General features: G+C 35.0%; 2 protein-coding genes across 2 annotated transcripts; both read left to right on the top strand.

Moving 5' to 3' along the window:
- The first annotated feature begins 7,059 nt into the window (after positions 1–7,059).
- LOC125876745 (uncharacterized) lies at positions 7,060–12,035 on the top strand. The gene is made up of 4 exons (XM_049557983.1): positions 7,060–8,051; positions 8,926–9,456; positions 9,582–9,802; positions 11,556–12,035. The coding sequence occupies exons 1-3, from the start codon at positions 7,062–7,064 to the stop codon at positions 9,690–9,692; spliced, it is 1,632 nt and encodes a 543-aa protein (XP_049413940.1). The 5' UTR covers positions 7,060–7,061; the 3' UTR covers positions 9,693–9,802; positions 11,556–12,035.
- A 1,194-nt stretch (positions 12,036–13,229) lies between these two features.
- Positions 13,230–15,317, top strand: LOC125876557 (uncharacterized). Its single transcript, XM_049557766.1, has 3 exons — positions 13,230–14,024; positions 14,495–15,025; positions 15,117–15,317. Exons 1-3 carry the CDS (start codon positions 13,230–13,232, stop codon positions 15,228–15,230), a joined length of 1,440 nt encoding a protein of 479 aa, XP_049413723.1. The 3' UTR covers positions 15,231–15,317.
- Positions 15,318–17,297: the final 1,980 nt, after the last annotated feature.

Genomic DNA, 17,297 nt, shown 5'->3' with positions numbered 1-17,297 from the left:
AAAAAATTAGGTTCAAAATGTACTATAAAATACAATAATTAACAACTTAATATATTAAAGAGACATATAAAAAAGGGTTAATATTTGAAATTCTGCGTGTGCCATATAAATTAGAACAAACAGAGTAATAAATATTATTTTCAAAATTATGTTAAAAAAAAGTACTGCAAATCACAATAGCTAAAAATTTAAAATATTTTTAAAATCATATAAAAATTTCAATAACTTCTCAAATTCCATAATATGACATAAATTAAAATAAAAAAATAATATATATTGGGCCCCGTGCTGGCACGGGGTCCTATATCTAGTATTATAACAAACTTTCAAGTATACATAATTTTATAAAGATTCACTAGTAATTAGCTATTATTTGATATAATATTTGTTCCACATGGTATATACAATCTTTTTACGTCAAACATGATTTTTTTAAAAATAAAATATAAATTTATGGGTTACATTTTTAAAAAGATTAAATCATAATAAAGAATTTAAATCCTAGTGATTTTTGAAATTGAAGTTTTGTGTAAATTTCATCAATAAAAATTCCAATCAAAATTTGAAGTTGAGGTTTCAAATTCTATAGTTAAATACCAACTTATTCTGAACTTCTAGAATCGTTCTACTAGTTATTTCCTCTTGAAGAATGTCTTTTTATTAAAAGAACATTCGATTAAAATAATTATAATCACTTTTTAAATATATAAAATACACACTAATTATAAATGAAATACGTATAGTTTGTGTATTGTCTGGGTCACTATAGCACAAGACTTGCTACATTCGGCCTAAATGTTGTTGTTTGCCCCTGTTTATTTTTTCGGTCTCGAAATATTATTCTATTTTTTATTTACACGCTTTTTAAAATTATATTACCACGGAATAAGAAGGGTGTTTTACTATTTACATTAATCTACATTTTCAGAGATAAACTCTCTTTATATTTACTTTATTTATGTGTCATTTTAAAAATAAAATGACAAAATAAAATGTAAACTTTCTTATAGTCTTAAACTCCAATTATTATTTTTAGACAAATAATTTCTGTAAGGACGACAAATATATAATAAAGCTTTACATGGACAAAATCATTAGTAAGATGATAAATTCACTCTATTTTATGTTATTGCATATCGAATGGCCTTTGTTAGAAGACAATTGGTATCTCTATTCCCTCATTCTCTCCTTCAGCTCAAAAACAAATGAAACGTTAATGTTACCAAAGTGTTCTCTACCAAGGTCAAAGAGAAAATAAAGAACAGATATATATCTCCAATTCATCACCGTTGATTTAGTTGCTTCTCGTGATGAAATCTCAGCCCTCTGATCTGGCTTGTCAATTATTACTCACTTTCAACAGTTGTCAAGTTTTCCCATTTGGATATTTTCCAGAAGATTGCCTACGTGTATATAGTTTTATTTTACATTATTCTTTTGTTTTCTTGTATGGTACATAGTTTGTTAGGATAGTTATTTTTGCATTCATCAGATGCTTACAAGTGTACAGATGGGATTCAACTTTGTATTCATTCTTTACGTTTAAATAGCCTTGTACGACCACAAAGGAATAGACAGAAAATTCCAATTATCTTCTTTATCTCTATTTTTCCAACATGGTATCAGAGCATTAGGGTTAACAATCCTGGTTCTTCCTTCTTGTTCCTACTGCCTTCATTCTCTACCTCTGTTTCTTCACCATGCCTGATCCTATCACTGAAAGTTCTCCCTCATCTGTTGGTGGCATTCCTGCTCAAACCAATATTGGTGTAGCAGGGTCATTTGAAACTCCAGTGGTTGCTGCTAGTCACCCATTTTATCTTCACCCCTCTGATTCACCTGGAATGACTCTGGTCAGCACCATATTTGATGGGAAAGGATATGGTGGTTGGCGTCGGGGAATCCTTATTGCCTTGTCGGCCAAGAACAAGATTGGATTCATTGATGGAACTATCCTTAGATCCACTATATCACCTGAATCTTTAAACTCTTAGTCTAGGTGTAACGACATGGTGATTTCTTGGCTTTTGAACTCACTTTCCAAAGAAATAGCAGAAAGTGTTCTATACTCAAGGACTGCTCGAGAGATCTGGGAAGAGCTTGAGGAGAGATTTGGGCAAAGCAATGGACCTCAGCTCTATCACCTGCAGAAACAAATCAGTGAGTTAGGACAGGGAAACTTGGACATTGCCACTTACTACACCAAGTTGAAAAGGCTCTGGGATGAGCTTGACAGTCTTGACGTTTCACAGACCTGCACTTGCCATTGCACTTGCGAAGGGAAGGTAAAAACTTTGAAATCTCAACAGGATGCTAGACTAGTCCAGTTCCTTATGGGACTGAATGAGTCTTATGCAGGACCTAGGAGCAACTTGCTCATGCTAGTTCCTTTACCTTCTGTTAACTATGCTTATTCCCTTCTGATTAGAGATGAGAAGCAGAGGGAAGTTCAGATTTCTAATCATCCAGGTGCAGGGGCTTTCTATGTTTCTAAACAAGGATATGAGGTTAATAGACCTTTTCCGGAGAAGAGGGGTTTACCAGATGGAAAGAAAAACACTTCTTCTTTGATTTGCACTTACTGTAAGAAAGAAAATCATACTATTGATAATTGTTATAGGTTGATAGGGTTTCCTGCTGACTTTAAGTTTACAAAGTCTAAGAAGTTTACCCAAGGAGCTAAGAGTAATGTTGCTTGTGCTGAAGACAGTGGACTTCAAGCAGGGGATAGACCTATGACTCAAGATCAGTTTCATAGCCTCTATCAGTTACTCCAAAATGTGAGGGTTGGTACAGAAGGTGAACAAACTCCAATGGACACTGTTGCTGCCAATTGTGCTGGTATATCACATCCTCCTCTTTCTAAATCTCCTAAATCTTTTATTAGTGTTTCTTTGAACTCCATTTCATGGATTTTGGATTCTGGTGCTTCAGATCACATGACTTCTGATATTAACCTTCTTTCCAATATCACAATGCTTCCTAAACCAGTCTATGTTAATTTACCTAACTCTACTAGAGCTTTAGTTCTTCAGTCAGGTTCAGTACATCTTTTGCCTGGCCTCACCCTAAAAAATGTCATGTTTGTTCCTTCTTTCAATTACAATCTCTTATCAGTTTATAGGTTGTGTTTTCAATTCAACTCTATTCTCATTTTTTCTGTTTTTGGTGCTATTTTGCAGGGCCCTTCAATGAAGAGGCCACTGGTTCTTGGTAAAGTCAATAGAGGGCTCTATTTTTTGGATTCTAGCAAGCCAAGTCATCTCAAGACTCCTCATGCAATTTCTAGTTTAGGAAATTTTCCCTCTACTTCAGTTTGTAATCAAAGTGCACATGCACAAGTTTCCAATTCTGTTTTGTTTTTAGGTCTTTCTACTGTTGATGTAAACATTTGGCACACTAGACTTGGGCACATGCCATTTTCTAATATGAAGAATATTTGTTCCATTCCTGTTCCCTCTACTTTATCTCCTTGTGATGTTTGCTCTAAAGCTAGACAATCCAAATTACCTTTCCCTACTAGTACCATTTCATCTAAGAATATTTTTGATCTTATTCATGTTGACACTTGGGGACCTTATAAAACACATACTCATGACGGTTTTAAGTATTTTCTCACCATTGTAGACGATTATAGCAGGGGAACCTGGACTTTTCTACTCAGTACTAAGTCCAATGCTTTCAATGCTTTGAAAAATTTTCTATCTATGATTGAGACCCAATTCCACACCAAAGTCAAGATTCTTAGAAGTGACAATGCCCTCGAACTGGGAAGCAGTGACGAAGCAACTAAATTTCTTGCTTCAAAAGGAATTATACATCAAACATCTTGTGTTTACTCTCCACAGCAAAATGGTGTTGTGGAAAGGAAACACAGACATCTTCTTGAAACCTGCAGATCACTTCTTTTTCAGTCACATCTTCCAATCAAATTTTGGGGGGAATGTTTACTCACTGCTACTTATTTGATTAATAGATACCCTTCACGAATCCTAAACATGAAAACTCCTTATGAACTCCTTTTTGGACACCCTCCTAATTATTCTGGTTTGAGGACTTTTGGTTGCCTCTGTTATTCATCTACCATACCTATTCATAGAACCAAATTGGATCCTCGATCAATCAAATGTGTTTTTTTGGGTTATCCGTTTGGGAAAAAAGGATATAAACTTCTTGATCTCATTACAAATAGGATTTTTATTTCAAGAGATGTCATTTTCCATGAATCAATTTTTCCATTTTATAAATTTCCTACTGTTCCAACAACTATTCCTATCTTTTCTGGTTCTCCTATTCAATCATATGAACCAGATATCACCTCTGTTCCTGCGTCTGTTTCTCCTTCCCCTCATTCTCTCTTTCAGGATCCATCAGTTCCCCTACCTGATTCTCCGTCCACTACTCCTTCTCCTTCTACTGTTTCTATTCCAACCTCGGATACTCTCCCTGTCAGGAAGTCCACTAGGTTACATCATCCACCAAGGTATTTGGATGAATACATCTGCAACTCCGTTGTTCTCACTGACCTCACTCAGAGTTGTTTTGCTTTTCCTATCTCTCCAACTGTCCTTCCTTTTTCTAACCTTTCTTCTTCTAATCAGTCTTTATTAAATTCTATTTCTTATATTTCTGAACCAACTAGTTATTCTCAAGCCAGCATGCACCCAGGTTGGCAGGAAGCAATGGATAAGGAGTTTCAAGCCCTACAGTCCAACAACACCTGGGATGTGGTACAATTACCCAAAGGCAAGAAAGCCTTACCTTGCAAATGGGTTTATAAAATTAAATATAAACAAGATGGAACTGTTGAGCGTTTCAAAGCACGATTGGTTGTTAGGGGAGATATACAGAGGGAGGGGATTGATTTTACAGAGACATACTCCCCCGTTGTCAAAATGACAACAATCAGATGTTTACTAGCTGTTGAAGTTAAAAGGAATTGGGATATTTCACAGTTAGATGTCAATAATGCCTTCCTGCATGGTGATTTGCAGGAAGAAGTTTATATGAAATTCCCCATTGGTATGACTGCCCCTACACCCTTTTATGNTTAAAAGGAATTGGGATGTTTCACAATTAGATGTCAATAATGCCTTCCTGCATGGTGATTTGCAGGAAGAAGTTTATATGAAATTCCCCATTGGTATGACTGCCCCTACACCCTTTCATGTTTGCAAATTGAAGAAGTCTTTGTATGGCCTTCGTCAAGCTTCTAGACAATGGTATGCTCGTCTGACCGGTGCTCTCAATTTCAAAGGTTATTCACATTCACTCAACGATTACTCTTTATTTTTCAAGAAATCAGAAGGTCGTATTTCTGTTTTGGCTGTCTACGTTAATGATATATTACTTACGGGGGATGATCCATCTGAGATTGATTCACTCAAGTTGTTCCTTGATTCCCAATTCAAAATTAAAGATTTAGGTTCTGTTCATTATTTCTTAGGCATGGAGATTATCCGAGAACCTAAAGGTATTATCTTATGTCAGCGAAAGTTCACCTTGGATTTACTTCATGAGTTTGGATGCACGGATTTGAATCCTGTTTCGTGCCCCCTTGATCCAACTTCCAGGTTGCGAATGGATGAAGGTGATCTTCTCCCGAATCCAACTCTCTACAGAATGTTGTTGGGCAAGCTTAATTTTCTTACTCACACCCGGCCTGATCTTTCTTTCGCTGTCCAACATTTAAGTCAGTTCATGCAAAGCCCTCGCAAACCACATCTTGATGCTGCCTTTCGATGTCTCCGATATCTTCTCTTCGATCCCGGCTTGGGTATTTTTCTTTCTTCATCCTCCTCATTTGATTTGGTAGCCTTTTGTGATTCTGATTGGGGTCGTTGCCCTGATTCTCGTCGCTCCATCAGTGGGTACTTTATCACTCTCGGTGGTTCTCCGGTCTCTTGGAAATCCAAGAAACAATCTTTGGTGTCTCTTTCTTCCGCTGAAGCTGAGTATCGATCAATGCGCAGAGTCGTTTCTGAGATCACTTGGTTGGTCCGTCTTCTCGATGATTTCTCTGTTCCTTCTCCTCTTCCAGTTCCCCTTCTCTCAGACAGCCAAACTGCTATTCACATAGCTAAGAACCCGGTATTCCACAAACGAACCAAACACGTGGACTTGGATTGTCATTTCGTTCGTCAACAATACCTTGCCGGACTGATTTCTCTGAGCTATGTTCCTTCGATTTCGCAGCTAGCCGATGTTTTTACCAAACCCTTATCAGGACCTGTTCATCGATCTCTCTTGGGCAAGTTGGGCATCGTCTCACCTCCCTCCAACTTGAGGGGGGGTGTTGGTATCTCTATTCCCTCATTCTTTCCTTCAGCTCAAAAACAAATGAAACGTTAATGTTACCAAAGTGTTCTCTACCAAGGTCAAAGAGAAAATAAAGAACAGATATATATCTCCAATTCATCACCGTTGATTTAGTTGCTTCTCGTGATGAAATCTCAGCCCTCTGATCTGGCTTGTCAATTATTACTCACTTTCAACAGCTGTCAAGTTTTCCCATTTGGATATTTTCCAGAAGATTGCCTACGTGTATATAGTTTTATTTTACATTATTCTTTTGTTTTCTTGTATGGTACATAGTTTGTTAGGATAGTTATTTTTGCATTCATCAGATGCTTACAAGTGTACAGATGGGATTCAACTTTGTATTCATTCTTTACGTTTAAATAGCCTTGTACAGCCACAAAGGAATAGATAGAAAATTCCAATTATCTTCTTTATCTCTATTTTTCCAACAGACACATTAACTCAACATGAATTTTTCTAACATGAATTCAAAATTCAATGGGATTTCAATTCAATAAGGACAATAAATCTATGACAAAGCTTTATAAATTCGCTCTTTGTTAGGTTACTACCAATCGAATCGCCTTTGTTAAAAGACACTTTAATTTAATAAGAAATTTTCTAATATGAATTTAAAATTCAGTAGAATTTCAATTCAATAAGGACGACAAATATATGACAAAGCTTTACGTGTACAAGACCATTTGCCTATTCAATATGAAACTTTTTATCGTAAATTCAAATTTCAATTGGATTTCAATATGAGTATCGACCACGAAGCTTTCACGTGTCATCATTTTGGTCTACTTTTTCAGATTTCCACAGTTCAAACCCAGAACCAGAAGCAGAAACAGAAACAGAGACAGAACCAAAAATCTGAGATCTGTTCACAATACAGTTCGATTTCCATAGTTACAGTCATCATTATCTTAGTTTTTTCCATGTTCAGTTCATCCAACACAGTAGAAATGCCTATGGTTCCAAGATTCATTCATACACAAAATCGCCTCAAAGATCTTCTCTTAATCTTCTCCACACTTGTTATCTTCTACCTCATCTTCCTTCTTCATCACATCCATACCCCCAAAACTTCCTTCAATCCTAATCCCAATTTCTCCAAAACCCCTTCAATTCCCACTAATCTTTCAATCTCACACCTCTTCTTCTCAATTGCCGCTTCTTCTTCATCTTTCTCTAACCGTCTCCCTTACATTAACCTCTGGTACAAACCCAATTCCACAAACGCCGTCGTTTTCCTTGACGACCCGATTTCCATTTCTACCCTCTCTGTTTCTTCTCCCCCAATTCTTGTTTCATCGGATACTTCCAAGTTTCCTTATTCTTTTCCTGCTGGTCGTCGTTCGGCGATTCGGATTGCTCGTATTGTTAAAGATACTTTTGATTTGGTTAAAAATGTGAACTTTAATGATACCCGTTGGTTTGTTTTTGGGGATGATGATACTGTTTTCTTTACGGATAATTTGGTTAGAGTTTTGTCGAAATATGATTGTGAGAAGTGGTATTATGTTGGTTATAATTCGGAGAGTTTTGAGCAAAATGAGAAGTATTCGTTTGATATGGCATTTGGAGGGGGTGGGTTTGCACTAAGTGCTCCATTGGCTAAGGGTTTAGCTAGGGTTTTGGATTCTTGTTTGATTAGGTACCCTCATTTGTATGGAAGTGATTCCAGGATTTTTTCTTGTGTAGCTGAGCTCGGAGTACATTTGACTCGCGAACCTGGATTCCACCAGGTGACTTTTCGTACACTCTACCCTCGCTAGACTCCAGTTGTGGGATTAAACGTGGTATGTTGTTGTTGTTTTGTCTGGGGTTTGGATTTCATTAACAAAACTTGAACTATAAACTAATAGAGCAAGATGGAATTTTGGATCTGGTTTTCATGAGATGACCTTATTGGATGATCTTAAGATTCATTTAATTTAGTAAAAACATGAGGCAAATGATAAAGCATGTTAGTACTATGTGAAATCTTGTTAAGTTTTCGTATCACAGGGAAATGTTTGAACTTTTGATATCTTTTGGTTGATTTGATTAGCAGCATATGGAAACTATGACCAATCTGTTTAGCATGTTATTAAAGAACATAACTGCTATTTTTTTCTTCAATTGTAGTTCTGCAATTGTGATGATAGTTGAAATAAGGCTCGTTTTGATTCAAATAGTGTTTAATGTTTTTTATGTTTATACTCCCTCCATCCCAAATTATGTGACGGTGTTTGAGTGTGCATGGAGTTTAAGAAAGAACAACTTTTGAAACTTGTGGTCGCAAATAAGCCATATATATATGTTTGGTTATAAGTTACTATCTCATGAAGGATAAAATGAGAATTTTACAATTAAGTTGTTTCTAAATATAGAGAAGTGTTATTCTTTTTTGGGACAGACTAAAAACGAAATACTATAAATTGGATGAGGGAGTAGTTTTTGGCATGCTACCTTATTGTGAGCTTACGAGTAACCTCACTTAACCTCAAATATTTTCTTTGCTAATGGAAGTTAAATGAACTAGCCTTCTGAGGGTGCTCATGTGAGTATATAAGCTACCTAGGATGTTCTTGATTTTAGTTTTGTGTATTAAGTCGAAATTGCTTTGATTATTAATAGGTTGATGTTCGAGGAAATCTGTTTGGTATCCTTGCTGCACATCCATTATCACCTTTGTTATCACTTCATCACTTGGACGTCGTGGAGCCACTTTTTCCTGGCATGACTAGGATTCAAGCAGTGGACCATCTTTTCCAAGCTGTCCATGCTGATCCAGCCAGGATTTTGGAACAAACTGTGTGCTATGACAAGTCCAGTTTACTGACCGTTTCAGTTGCATGGGGTTATGCCGTTCAGGTGTTTGAAGGGAATCAACTTCTTCCAGATCTTCTCTCGCTGCAGCGAACTTTTACACCATGGAAAAGGGGTAAAAATGTTTCTGCAAGCTATATGCTCAACACTAGAGTCAACCCTAGTAATCCATGCAAAAAACCTGATGTCTTCTTCTTGCAAAAGGTGCTTTCTAGTATAGATGGCATATGGACTGAGTATACAAGACACAATGTTGGGAAGTGTGTTAGAAATAATCCTACAAAAAAGTTGGTAAAGATAAGGGTCCTCTCGCAGAAGTTTGCCTTTGATGTTGAACAGGTACTCTGCATGCCTATGGACCCTGGACTTTGTTTTCCTTGTCTCGCTATTATTACTGTGCCTTTGTTTGTGGCATATTTCTATCTCATGCTTCTTCTGCTGAACATCTAATTTTCCTGAATCAGTTGAAGGCACCTCGCCGATCATGCTGTGACATTTCGTCACCTATCAATGAGACAATGATAGTTGGTATTAGACAATGTGGGCATGATGAGTTGATCTCAATGCAGACTTAAAATGATACTTAAAATTGCTCGACAGACGGCCTGTCAATCCATGGTTTGGACGAGCGGGGGGGTATGCAGTCTCTTGACAGAACTCTCTCTTCCGATTTCTGAATTTTAAGGTACCCTTTCTGGTTAGAAAGACCTCACATGCCTTCTTTTTTCCACCTGTTATTGATTGCTTTGGTTCACAGAAGACTGTTTCTCCCAGTGCTATTTCTAAATCATATAAGGTCCTACTTTCATGTTAGCTGGCGTTGAAACTTGAAGTTAATAACTCATATCATCTGGTCTTTCTTGCTACCACGGTAGCACCTAGTGTGGTCAACACCAATCGCGTTAGGGCAACAAAGCTTACACTCATTCACATTGGTTCATCCTGCTATGCCCCAGGCCTTTTTCTCTTCTTAAGTAAAAGGTGGTTGGCCCTTGTCAAAACCCAGGAATCCTAGTCCTATCAAAACCAAGAAATATAGGCCTGCCTGCTATCCATATCCATGCTGTCTTTAAAGAAACATGACATCCATAGTGTGTGATAAAAATGTTAATGCATCTCGAACTTCTACTTCAGGGAGAAGAAAGACTCTCCAAATCTGTTAAAATAAATTTCTCCTAGAGAAATGATAACTACCGGAGGCACAGAAAGGATACATGGAACTTCAATGTGTTGAGAGAGACGTAAACACATGACACTAGTTCCAACTTGCTATGAAACTTTGGCCATGTTTGATTTCTCTCTGTCTAATTATTAGTTGCAAAATCCATAAATTTTAGAATTTGGGCAACTAATAAACTAATTAGCTTTTGCTGATGCATTACTATTGAGTCTCTAACAAATTAATAACAAAAGAAAAATCATACTTACAAGGTAAATTTGTATACAAAGTGTACCAAAACTGTAGAAGGAAAATTGCAAAAATTACAGGTATCAATATAGGCTTGGCATGGTAATCTTGTTGTAAGTACAAGGAAGCGACTAGAATAGGTGAATGGGGGTAACATTTATCTTAGTGGTATTTCATGCTTTTCATCCCAAGTATCTTTCAACTCCTTCCTTATAAATTGTCTTCAGTTTAGAAAAGAACTGCATTTTAGCACCCTCGTTACTTAGGCATGTTCAATTACACTAGGCTTCAGAGCATACAACAATTTGTCACTTAGTCCTCAAAAACCTGTAGCTGACATACTTAGTCAGTATAACATGGACGAAGAAACTGGGAATTGGTACTTAAATGATTTTGTTAGCGTTCTGATTCTGTAGCATGGCTCAGGTTAAGCCACCCTATTCAATAGCAGCAGGTATATCAATATCCAAGAATCTCTGAGCAAACTGTGATGTAAAGCAAACATGTATGCGCACAACAAGAAGAGAGATTTGAAATTGATACGTGTGGAACAATTATTCATGAATTTTGCTGGCTACTGCTGCTTTATTTAGCAGACTCAGCACATACCATCTTATCTATTAAAGCTTGCCATTTTTTTCTTCTTTTATTAGTATTTTTCGAATTGAATGCCTTTTAAAACTTTTGTCATAAGGTTTGAATTTCCTGTTATTTGAATAGTTGGTATAGAGCATCACTAAAATGTCATGATAGATTCAGCTGTTTGCACCGAAGTGTGAAATGTACAGGCCTTAGTAGTAATCACGATGATTTGAGTCGTATTGCTTGATTCACATGCTGAAATTAGGCAGGAATGGTAAGATTGTGGAGCTCCTTGTCCCTAAATTTCATTTCCTTCCGGCTTTCTCTTTTGAGCATTGTTTTGAGGGTTGAGTTACTTGCTACGAGTTATTCTATTGTTGCCTTTTGTGCCTATTCCCGTGGTTTTGAATTAATAGTGAAGTTCATTTTCTTCTCCTTGGCATTGCAGATTTATGTGATTGTTACTCTACCTCCCGTACTATTAAGGAACTCTTGTAGGAGGGTGTCATGTGTGTTGCATCTCTTCTGGAAAGAGTAGTAATCACTCTTGAGAAACCTTGGTGGCTCGTCGATTCCATGGATCTTGGGACATAAGCAAGTTCTGTGCTTATAGTTTCTCTGGGTGTATTCCGCCATACCACGGACTGAAGTTGATATTGTTATGTTTTTATGAACTATGATTAGTTTAATTTTTTTTATTTTTTTACTGGAGAAAGATGAGCCTAGACAGGCCTCAGGAAAGTTTAGTTAAGGTGGCATATATAAATTCACCAGAAATGTAACTTATCCAGATCAAACTGTGGTTTTGAAAACATTTCTTGCTTACATTTGCCAGATACAGTTGCAAATATTGAGAAAATGATAAACAACAAGTGTAACATATTCAAAACTAAATTTATCAAAATAAATAAATGCATATATTCAATATTAAATTTAACTCCATAAGCATACATGTGAGAGTTAGATACATGCAAATCCACTTGGATATAAGAATAAATCATATCTAATTTTAATCTTGTGCATTGGACATACATGATTTGAATGTATTTGGACACGTCAAATATATGTATTCGAAGTTCAAATATCTAGTAAGATTTGTGATGTTGCAAATTAACATGAATCTAAGTAATTAACTCCTAAATGAAGGCCTTGTGCATGTGCAATGCATGTGAGCTATCAAACTACGAAACAAAAATATCTTCTTATATTGTCTCTTGTTTAATTCGATTTTAGAATCCACATCAAAATTCTTTAATCTTATTTTGAAAAAGGAAAAGGCTATGTGTCATCGAACTTTGAGAAAAGACTCATTTATGTCATTCATTAAAAAATTGGCTTATCTATATCATTTCAAGTCTATTTGAGAAAAGACTCATCCATGTCATTCATTATCTGTTACCGAAAAAGCAGTTTCGATTTTACAAAATTATTTCGACTTAAAATGACATATATTCGATAGAGTATGAAAGAAAGTTAAAAATGCCTTCGATTAGGCTAAGTAAGCTGTACATGGAGGAAGACGCCGAGGGCCTCAATTTATTTTGAGATTAAAAGTAGCAATTGTCTTTACTACTTTCCCTTTTAATCCGTTTCAAAAAAAATGCCAATCATATAACATGTTTAAAATTACAAAATTAAAAATTCAATATATTTATTTTTAATTGATGATTATGTTCGGCAAACCCTCGTTTTGTGTTTAGTTTAGTAGTACAAATGTCACCATCGTAAATTAACACATGTCATACACCTCTTCATAATTTTCACATTTTCACACACATTGACTTTTACTAATTTCATTTTCTTCAAATATGACAAAACACATTCTGTTTTTTCACCAATTTTCCTTATTCACGTCAACATTATTGACTCAATTCCACCACATGGAGACCTCTAATTGGACTCAAACATGGCGTTACATATTCAAAAACTCAAAAGTAACCTAACTTTTCCTATTAGTAACTCTTCGTAATTAATAATAAAAACATGTACACATGTAACTGATTTTCTAAAATGCAAATTAAAAAGATTGTCAAATTTTCTCCACAAAGGGGTTGTAGACTTGTAGTGAATAGAATTTCTCTAAACCCCTTGTTCCCTTTGTCTTCAAAATTCATCCTTAGAAATGCAAAATTTTCATTTTTCTAACAAGACACAATATAATTCCACCAATAAATTCAAGAATCTCATTATAATATCATGTTTTAGTTTCATAATTTATTTTGTTTGTTCCATTTTTCTAGCTCCAAATAAGCATTTTCATACCTCAACTTCATTACAAAATGATGAAAATAATTTATCATCACAAACAAATCTTGATCATGTTGTTTTTGGGATTGCATCAAATGAGTTATCTTGGTCTAAAAGAAAAGAATATGTTAAACTTTGGTGGAAGCCTAAAAAAATGAGGGGTTGTGTGTTTCTTGAAAAAATACCACATTTTTCATCAAATGATACAAATGATGATGAATCTTTTTTGCCTAAAATTTGCATTTCTGAGGATACTTCTGATTTTAGATATACACATAAAGGTGGGACCCCATCAGCTATACGTGTGGCACGTGTCGTTTTGGAGACAGTGAGGCTTAATTATACTAATGTTAGATGGTTTGTGTTTGGTGATGATGATACAATTTTCTTCCCAGAAAATTTGGTTATGACACTTTCTAAGTATGATCATGGATTTTGGTATTACATTGGGACAAATTCAGAGAGTTTTATGCAGAACAAGTTTTTTTCTTATGAAATGGCTTTTGGTGGAGCTGGTTTTGCTATAAGTTATCCATTGGCTAAAGTTTTGGCTAAAGTTTTTGATTCTTGTATAGAAAGATACCCTCATTTGTATGGAAGTGATGGGAGAATTCATGCTTGTTTGTCTGAGCTTGGTGTTGGATTAACTCGTGAGCCCGGATTTCATCAGGTACATTGAATATATCGACAAACCCTTAAACTTGTCTGTGAATTTCACTTAGATAGTCGAACTATGATTTGTTCCAATTAGACACTTTTGGATCATATTTTGAAAAAGTTCCTATACAGTGTTCACACACTCATTACATAGATAAGTTGATCACATTACACATTGACATCAATTGGAACATGCATGAGGTTTTATCAGAGGAGCTGATATATTTTAAGTCGTTAACTTATCTTTATAACGAGCACTTGAAAACATGAGCAAAAGATTTTTCCAAAATTTGAGTTGGAAGTGTTTAATGGGAACACTTTATTATATATTTAGGTGCTACATCTGAACATGTTGTAGTTCGAGTGTCTAGATAGAATTTACTGACAGATTTAAGGGGATGTCGATGTATTCTGCCATTTTCATTTTTGTGAATTTTGCATTTCTGACTATGTTGTTCTGTTTTTATGAAATTGAAATACTAGATGGATTTTCATAAAAATGTGTTTGGAATGTTGGCTTCACATCCCATTAGGCCATTGGTATCTATGCATCATATGGAAGAAATTGATCCTATATTCCCAAATATGACAACAGTGAAGGCTCTGGAGCATTTGTACAATGCTGCAAGCTTCGATCCACATCGAATTTTGCAGCAAACAGTTTGCTATGATAGTTGGTTTTCTTGGACTGTGTCAGTGTCTTGGGGATATGCTGTTCAAGTGTTTGATAAGCATGTGCTTTTACCAAATGTTCAGCGCGTACAAGAGAGCTACGCTCCCTGGAAAAGCAGCCATTTAGGTGGATTATACGACTTTGATACAAAGAAATATGAACTTGATCCATGCCGAAGGCAGCTTGTTTTTTTCTTGGACAAAGTTTCTTCAGGCAAAAATGGAACTGAGACTATTTACAAGAAGAAAACATTTGAGAAATGCAAATTCGACAGGAGTTCACCTAGAAGAGTCGAAAAAATCAGAATGTTGTCAAACAAGTTAGTCCTTGATAAACAACAGGTATCTTAAAACTTTTGCTCTCTAAATTCTGTTCTTTGTAAAATTGTTTAGTGTCTAATTTTTGGATCTTTTGGTCTAATGTTATATGTAGTTGCTTGCTCCAAGAAGGCATTGTTGTGATGTATTACCTTCTACATCGAGCAACGTTATGGAAATAGCAATAAGAGAATGCAAGGAAGATGAACTAATTCACATGCAGCATTAGTACAATATATTCCTGAGACATTCAGCAACCATTTGATGGTCTCCCGGCTAATTGCCTGATCTGATCGCGCTCTATTCTCATGAAATTTTGAATCTGAAAAAGCCATTGCTCCGGAGAAAAAAAGAAGATTTGACAGTAGCAAGATGCCAGCAGTTTGTTCATGGCACAGTAGTTTGTTTTCTGAGCATTTAAGTTCAATGATCGAAGAGAATTCGATGCCAGACATAATCAGGGGAAGTTTTTTTCTTTGGGAAATCAGTTTTGTATATGTGTTTACATGGATTAGATGTATATCATAGGAAACTTTGTCACATAAACAAATTAGGAAACATGTAAGGAAACCTTTGTTACTTGTGGGTTAACAAGAAAAATGTCTCAATTTTGACTGAAACTTGATCAAGATTTTCCTTTGTTATCTTGTGTGATGAGAGTACTAGAGAAAAAAAGATTATAAGTGGAGTCTGGAAAGGATATACGTAAGACTTATTTCTACCTTGTGAAAGTAGAGAGGTTGTTTCTAAAGGACCCTCGGTTCAAGTGTAGCAAATCAAAGTAAGAACAAAAAGGAAAAATGACAATGCAAAAAACATGAAAACTAATACGGAAAATAGTGCAGAGCATTTAGTAAAGGAACAATAACAATAATGAAATAGTGTGATAATCGAAACATAATAAACAACAGTTACAAACAAAAGCAATAAACTACATGAATAAAGCTAATACTACGGCAGATATGGTACTCCAGACTATCACCAATCCTAATCTCATTGAAAAGCAAGACAATACTTCATTATCTACTAACCTTATTTACAGACAAGGTATAGGTGAAATCAACTATAATCGTTATTTTAAAAGTGTGAGGAGAGGTGTTTTACTTACTACAGGTGAAGTGTAAGCCTCGTAATACATATCAAGTTTGTTTATAAATTAATAAAATAACATAACAAAAATATCTAGTATGTTTTTACAAGTATAAGCATATAAAATAATCAGCTTCCAAATATGTTTTGATAAATAATTAATGATAATTTAGGTAGAAAATACTAACTATCGATAATTTAAATATGTAACTCAAATAAAAATGATACTTCAAGTATATATTTGATCATTTATCTCCTAGTTATATCATTATCTTTAAATTTGATTGGCTTGCTGACCATTGTGAATTGACTTGGCCCTGTCCAACATCCAGCTATGAAATTTGAGAGAAAAAATGTGTGTGGGGAGGGGATTCCATATGAATTTATAACTTTTGAGTATCTCCATTAGCTAGTGTTAATTATAATTACTACATGACATACAAACAATAATTTTTTTTAATCACTATTTACTTATATTTAAATTATTATTTTTTTTGTGACTTATAATACTAATATAGTCTTCAAATTATTTTTCAAAAATCTTAAAAATTATATATTCAAAAAATTTTGACTTTCGAAAGCTGATTTGTGTCATATAATGACGTAAGAGAATAGCAAGGATAGAGGTGGAACGTGCATCCAGTTACATGACAGGGTCCAAAATTATTGTCTTCATATTTTTTTAAATCATAGTGGTGGCTTATAAGTTGTATATGATTAATTAGAATAGGATTTAGGAATAAGTCTTCTCTTTAGGCAATGCTCTCCGTGATTCCTTGTTTCTTTGTCAACAAACAAATATCAACTATACAAATAGACCATATAAACTTAATTAATACGTAAAACTATTGGTTCCTTAATTTTAATTATTACTAAAGGTCATATAATTTGAAGAAGAGTCACAATTTCTTTATTATAATATCAATGTAATTTTAACATGTTACTTATAATAGATAACCGATCAATGTTTATTTAAATGAAATTACCTTTTATTGCATAGAAGTTAAATTCGTTGAAGAAAGCCGTTTGATGAATGAATTGTTGTATAATGCTCCACCATTTTGCCATGTTCTTGTGTTAATATTTGGACTCTAAAAGGAGTAGCATGCAAGTAAAACTCAAAATAAATTAAAATTAAAACTGACAGGGGACTTTTTTTATGGAACAAGCTGTCAGTGCCTCTTGAAATTAAAATAATGCCTTCTCC

The sequence above is a fragment of the Solanum stenotomum genome, chromosome 9 (assembly GCF_019186545.1).
Source record: "Solanum stenotomum isolate F172 chromosome 9, ASM1918654v1, whole genome shotgun sequence".
Classification (NCBI taxonomy): domain Eukaryota; kingdom Viridiplantae; phylum Streptophyta; class Magnoliopsida; order Solanales; family Solanaceae; genus Solanum; species Solanum stenotomum.
Note: the sequence above shows the minus strand (reverse complement) of the source record. Positions and strands in the feature narration are given on the sequence as shown.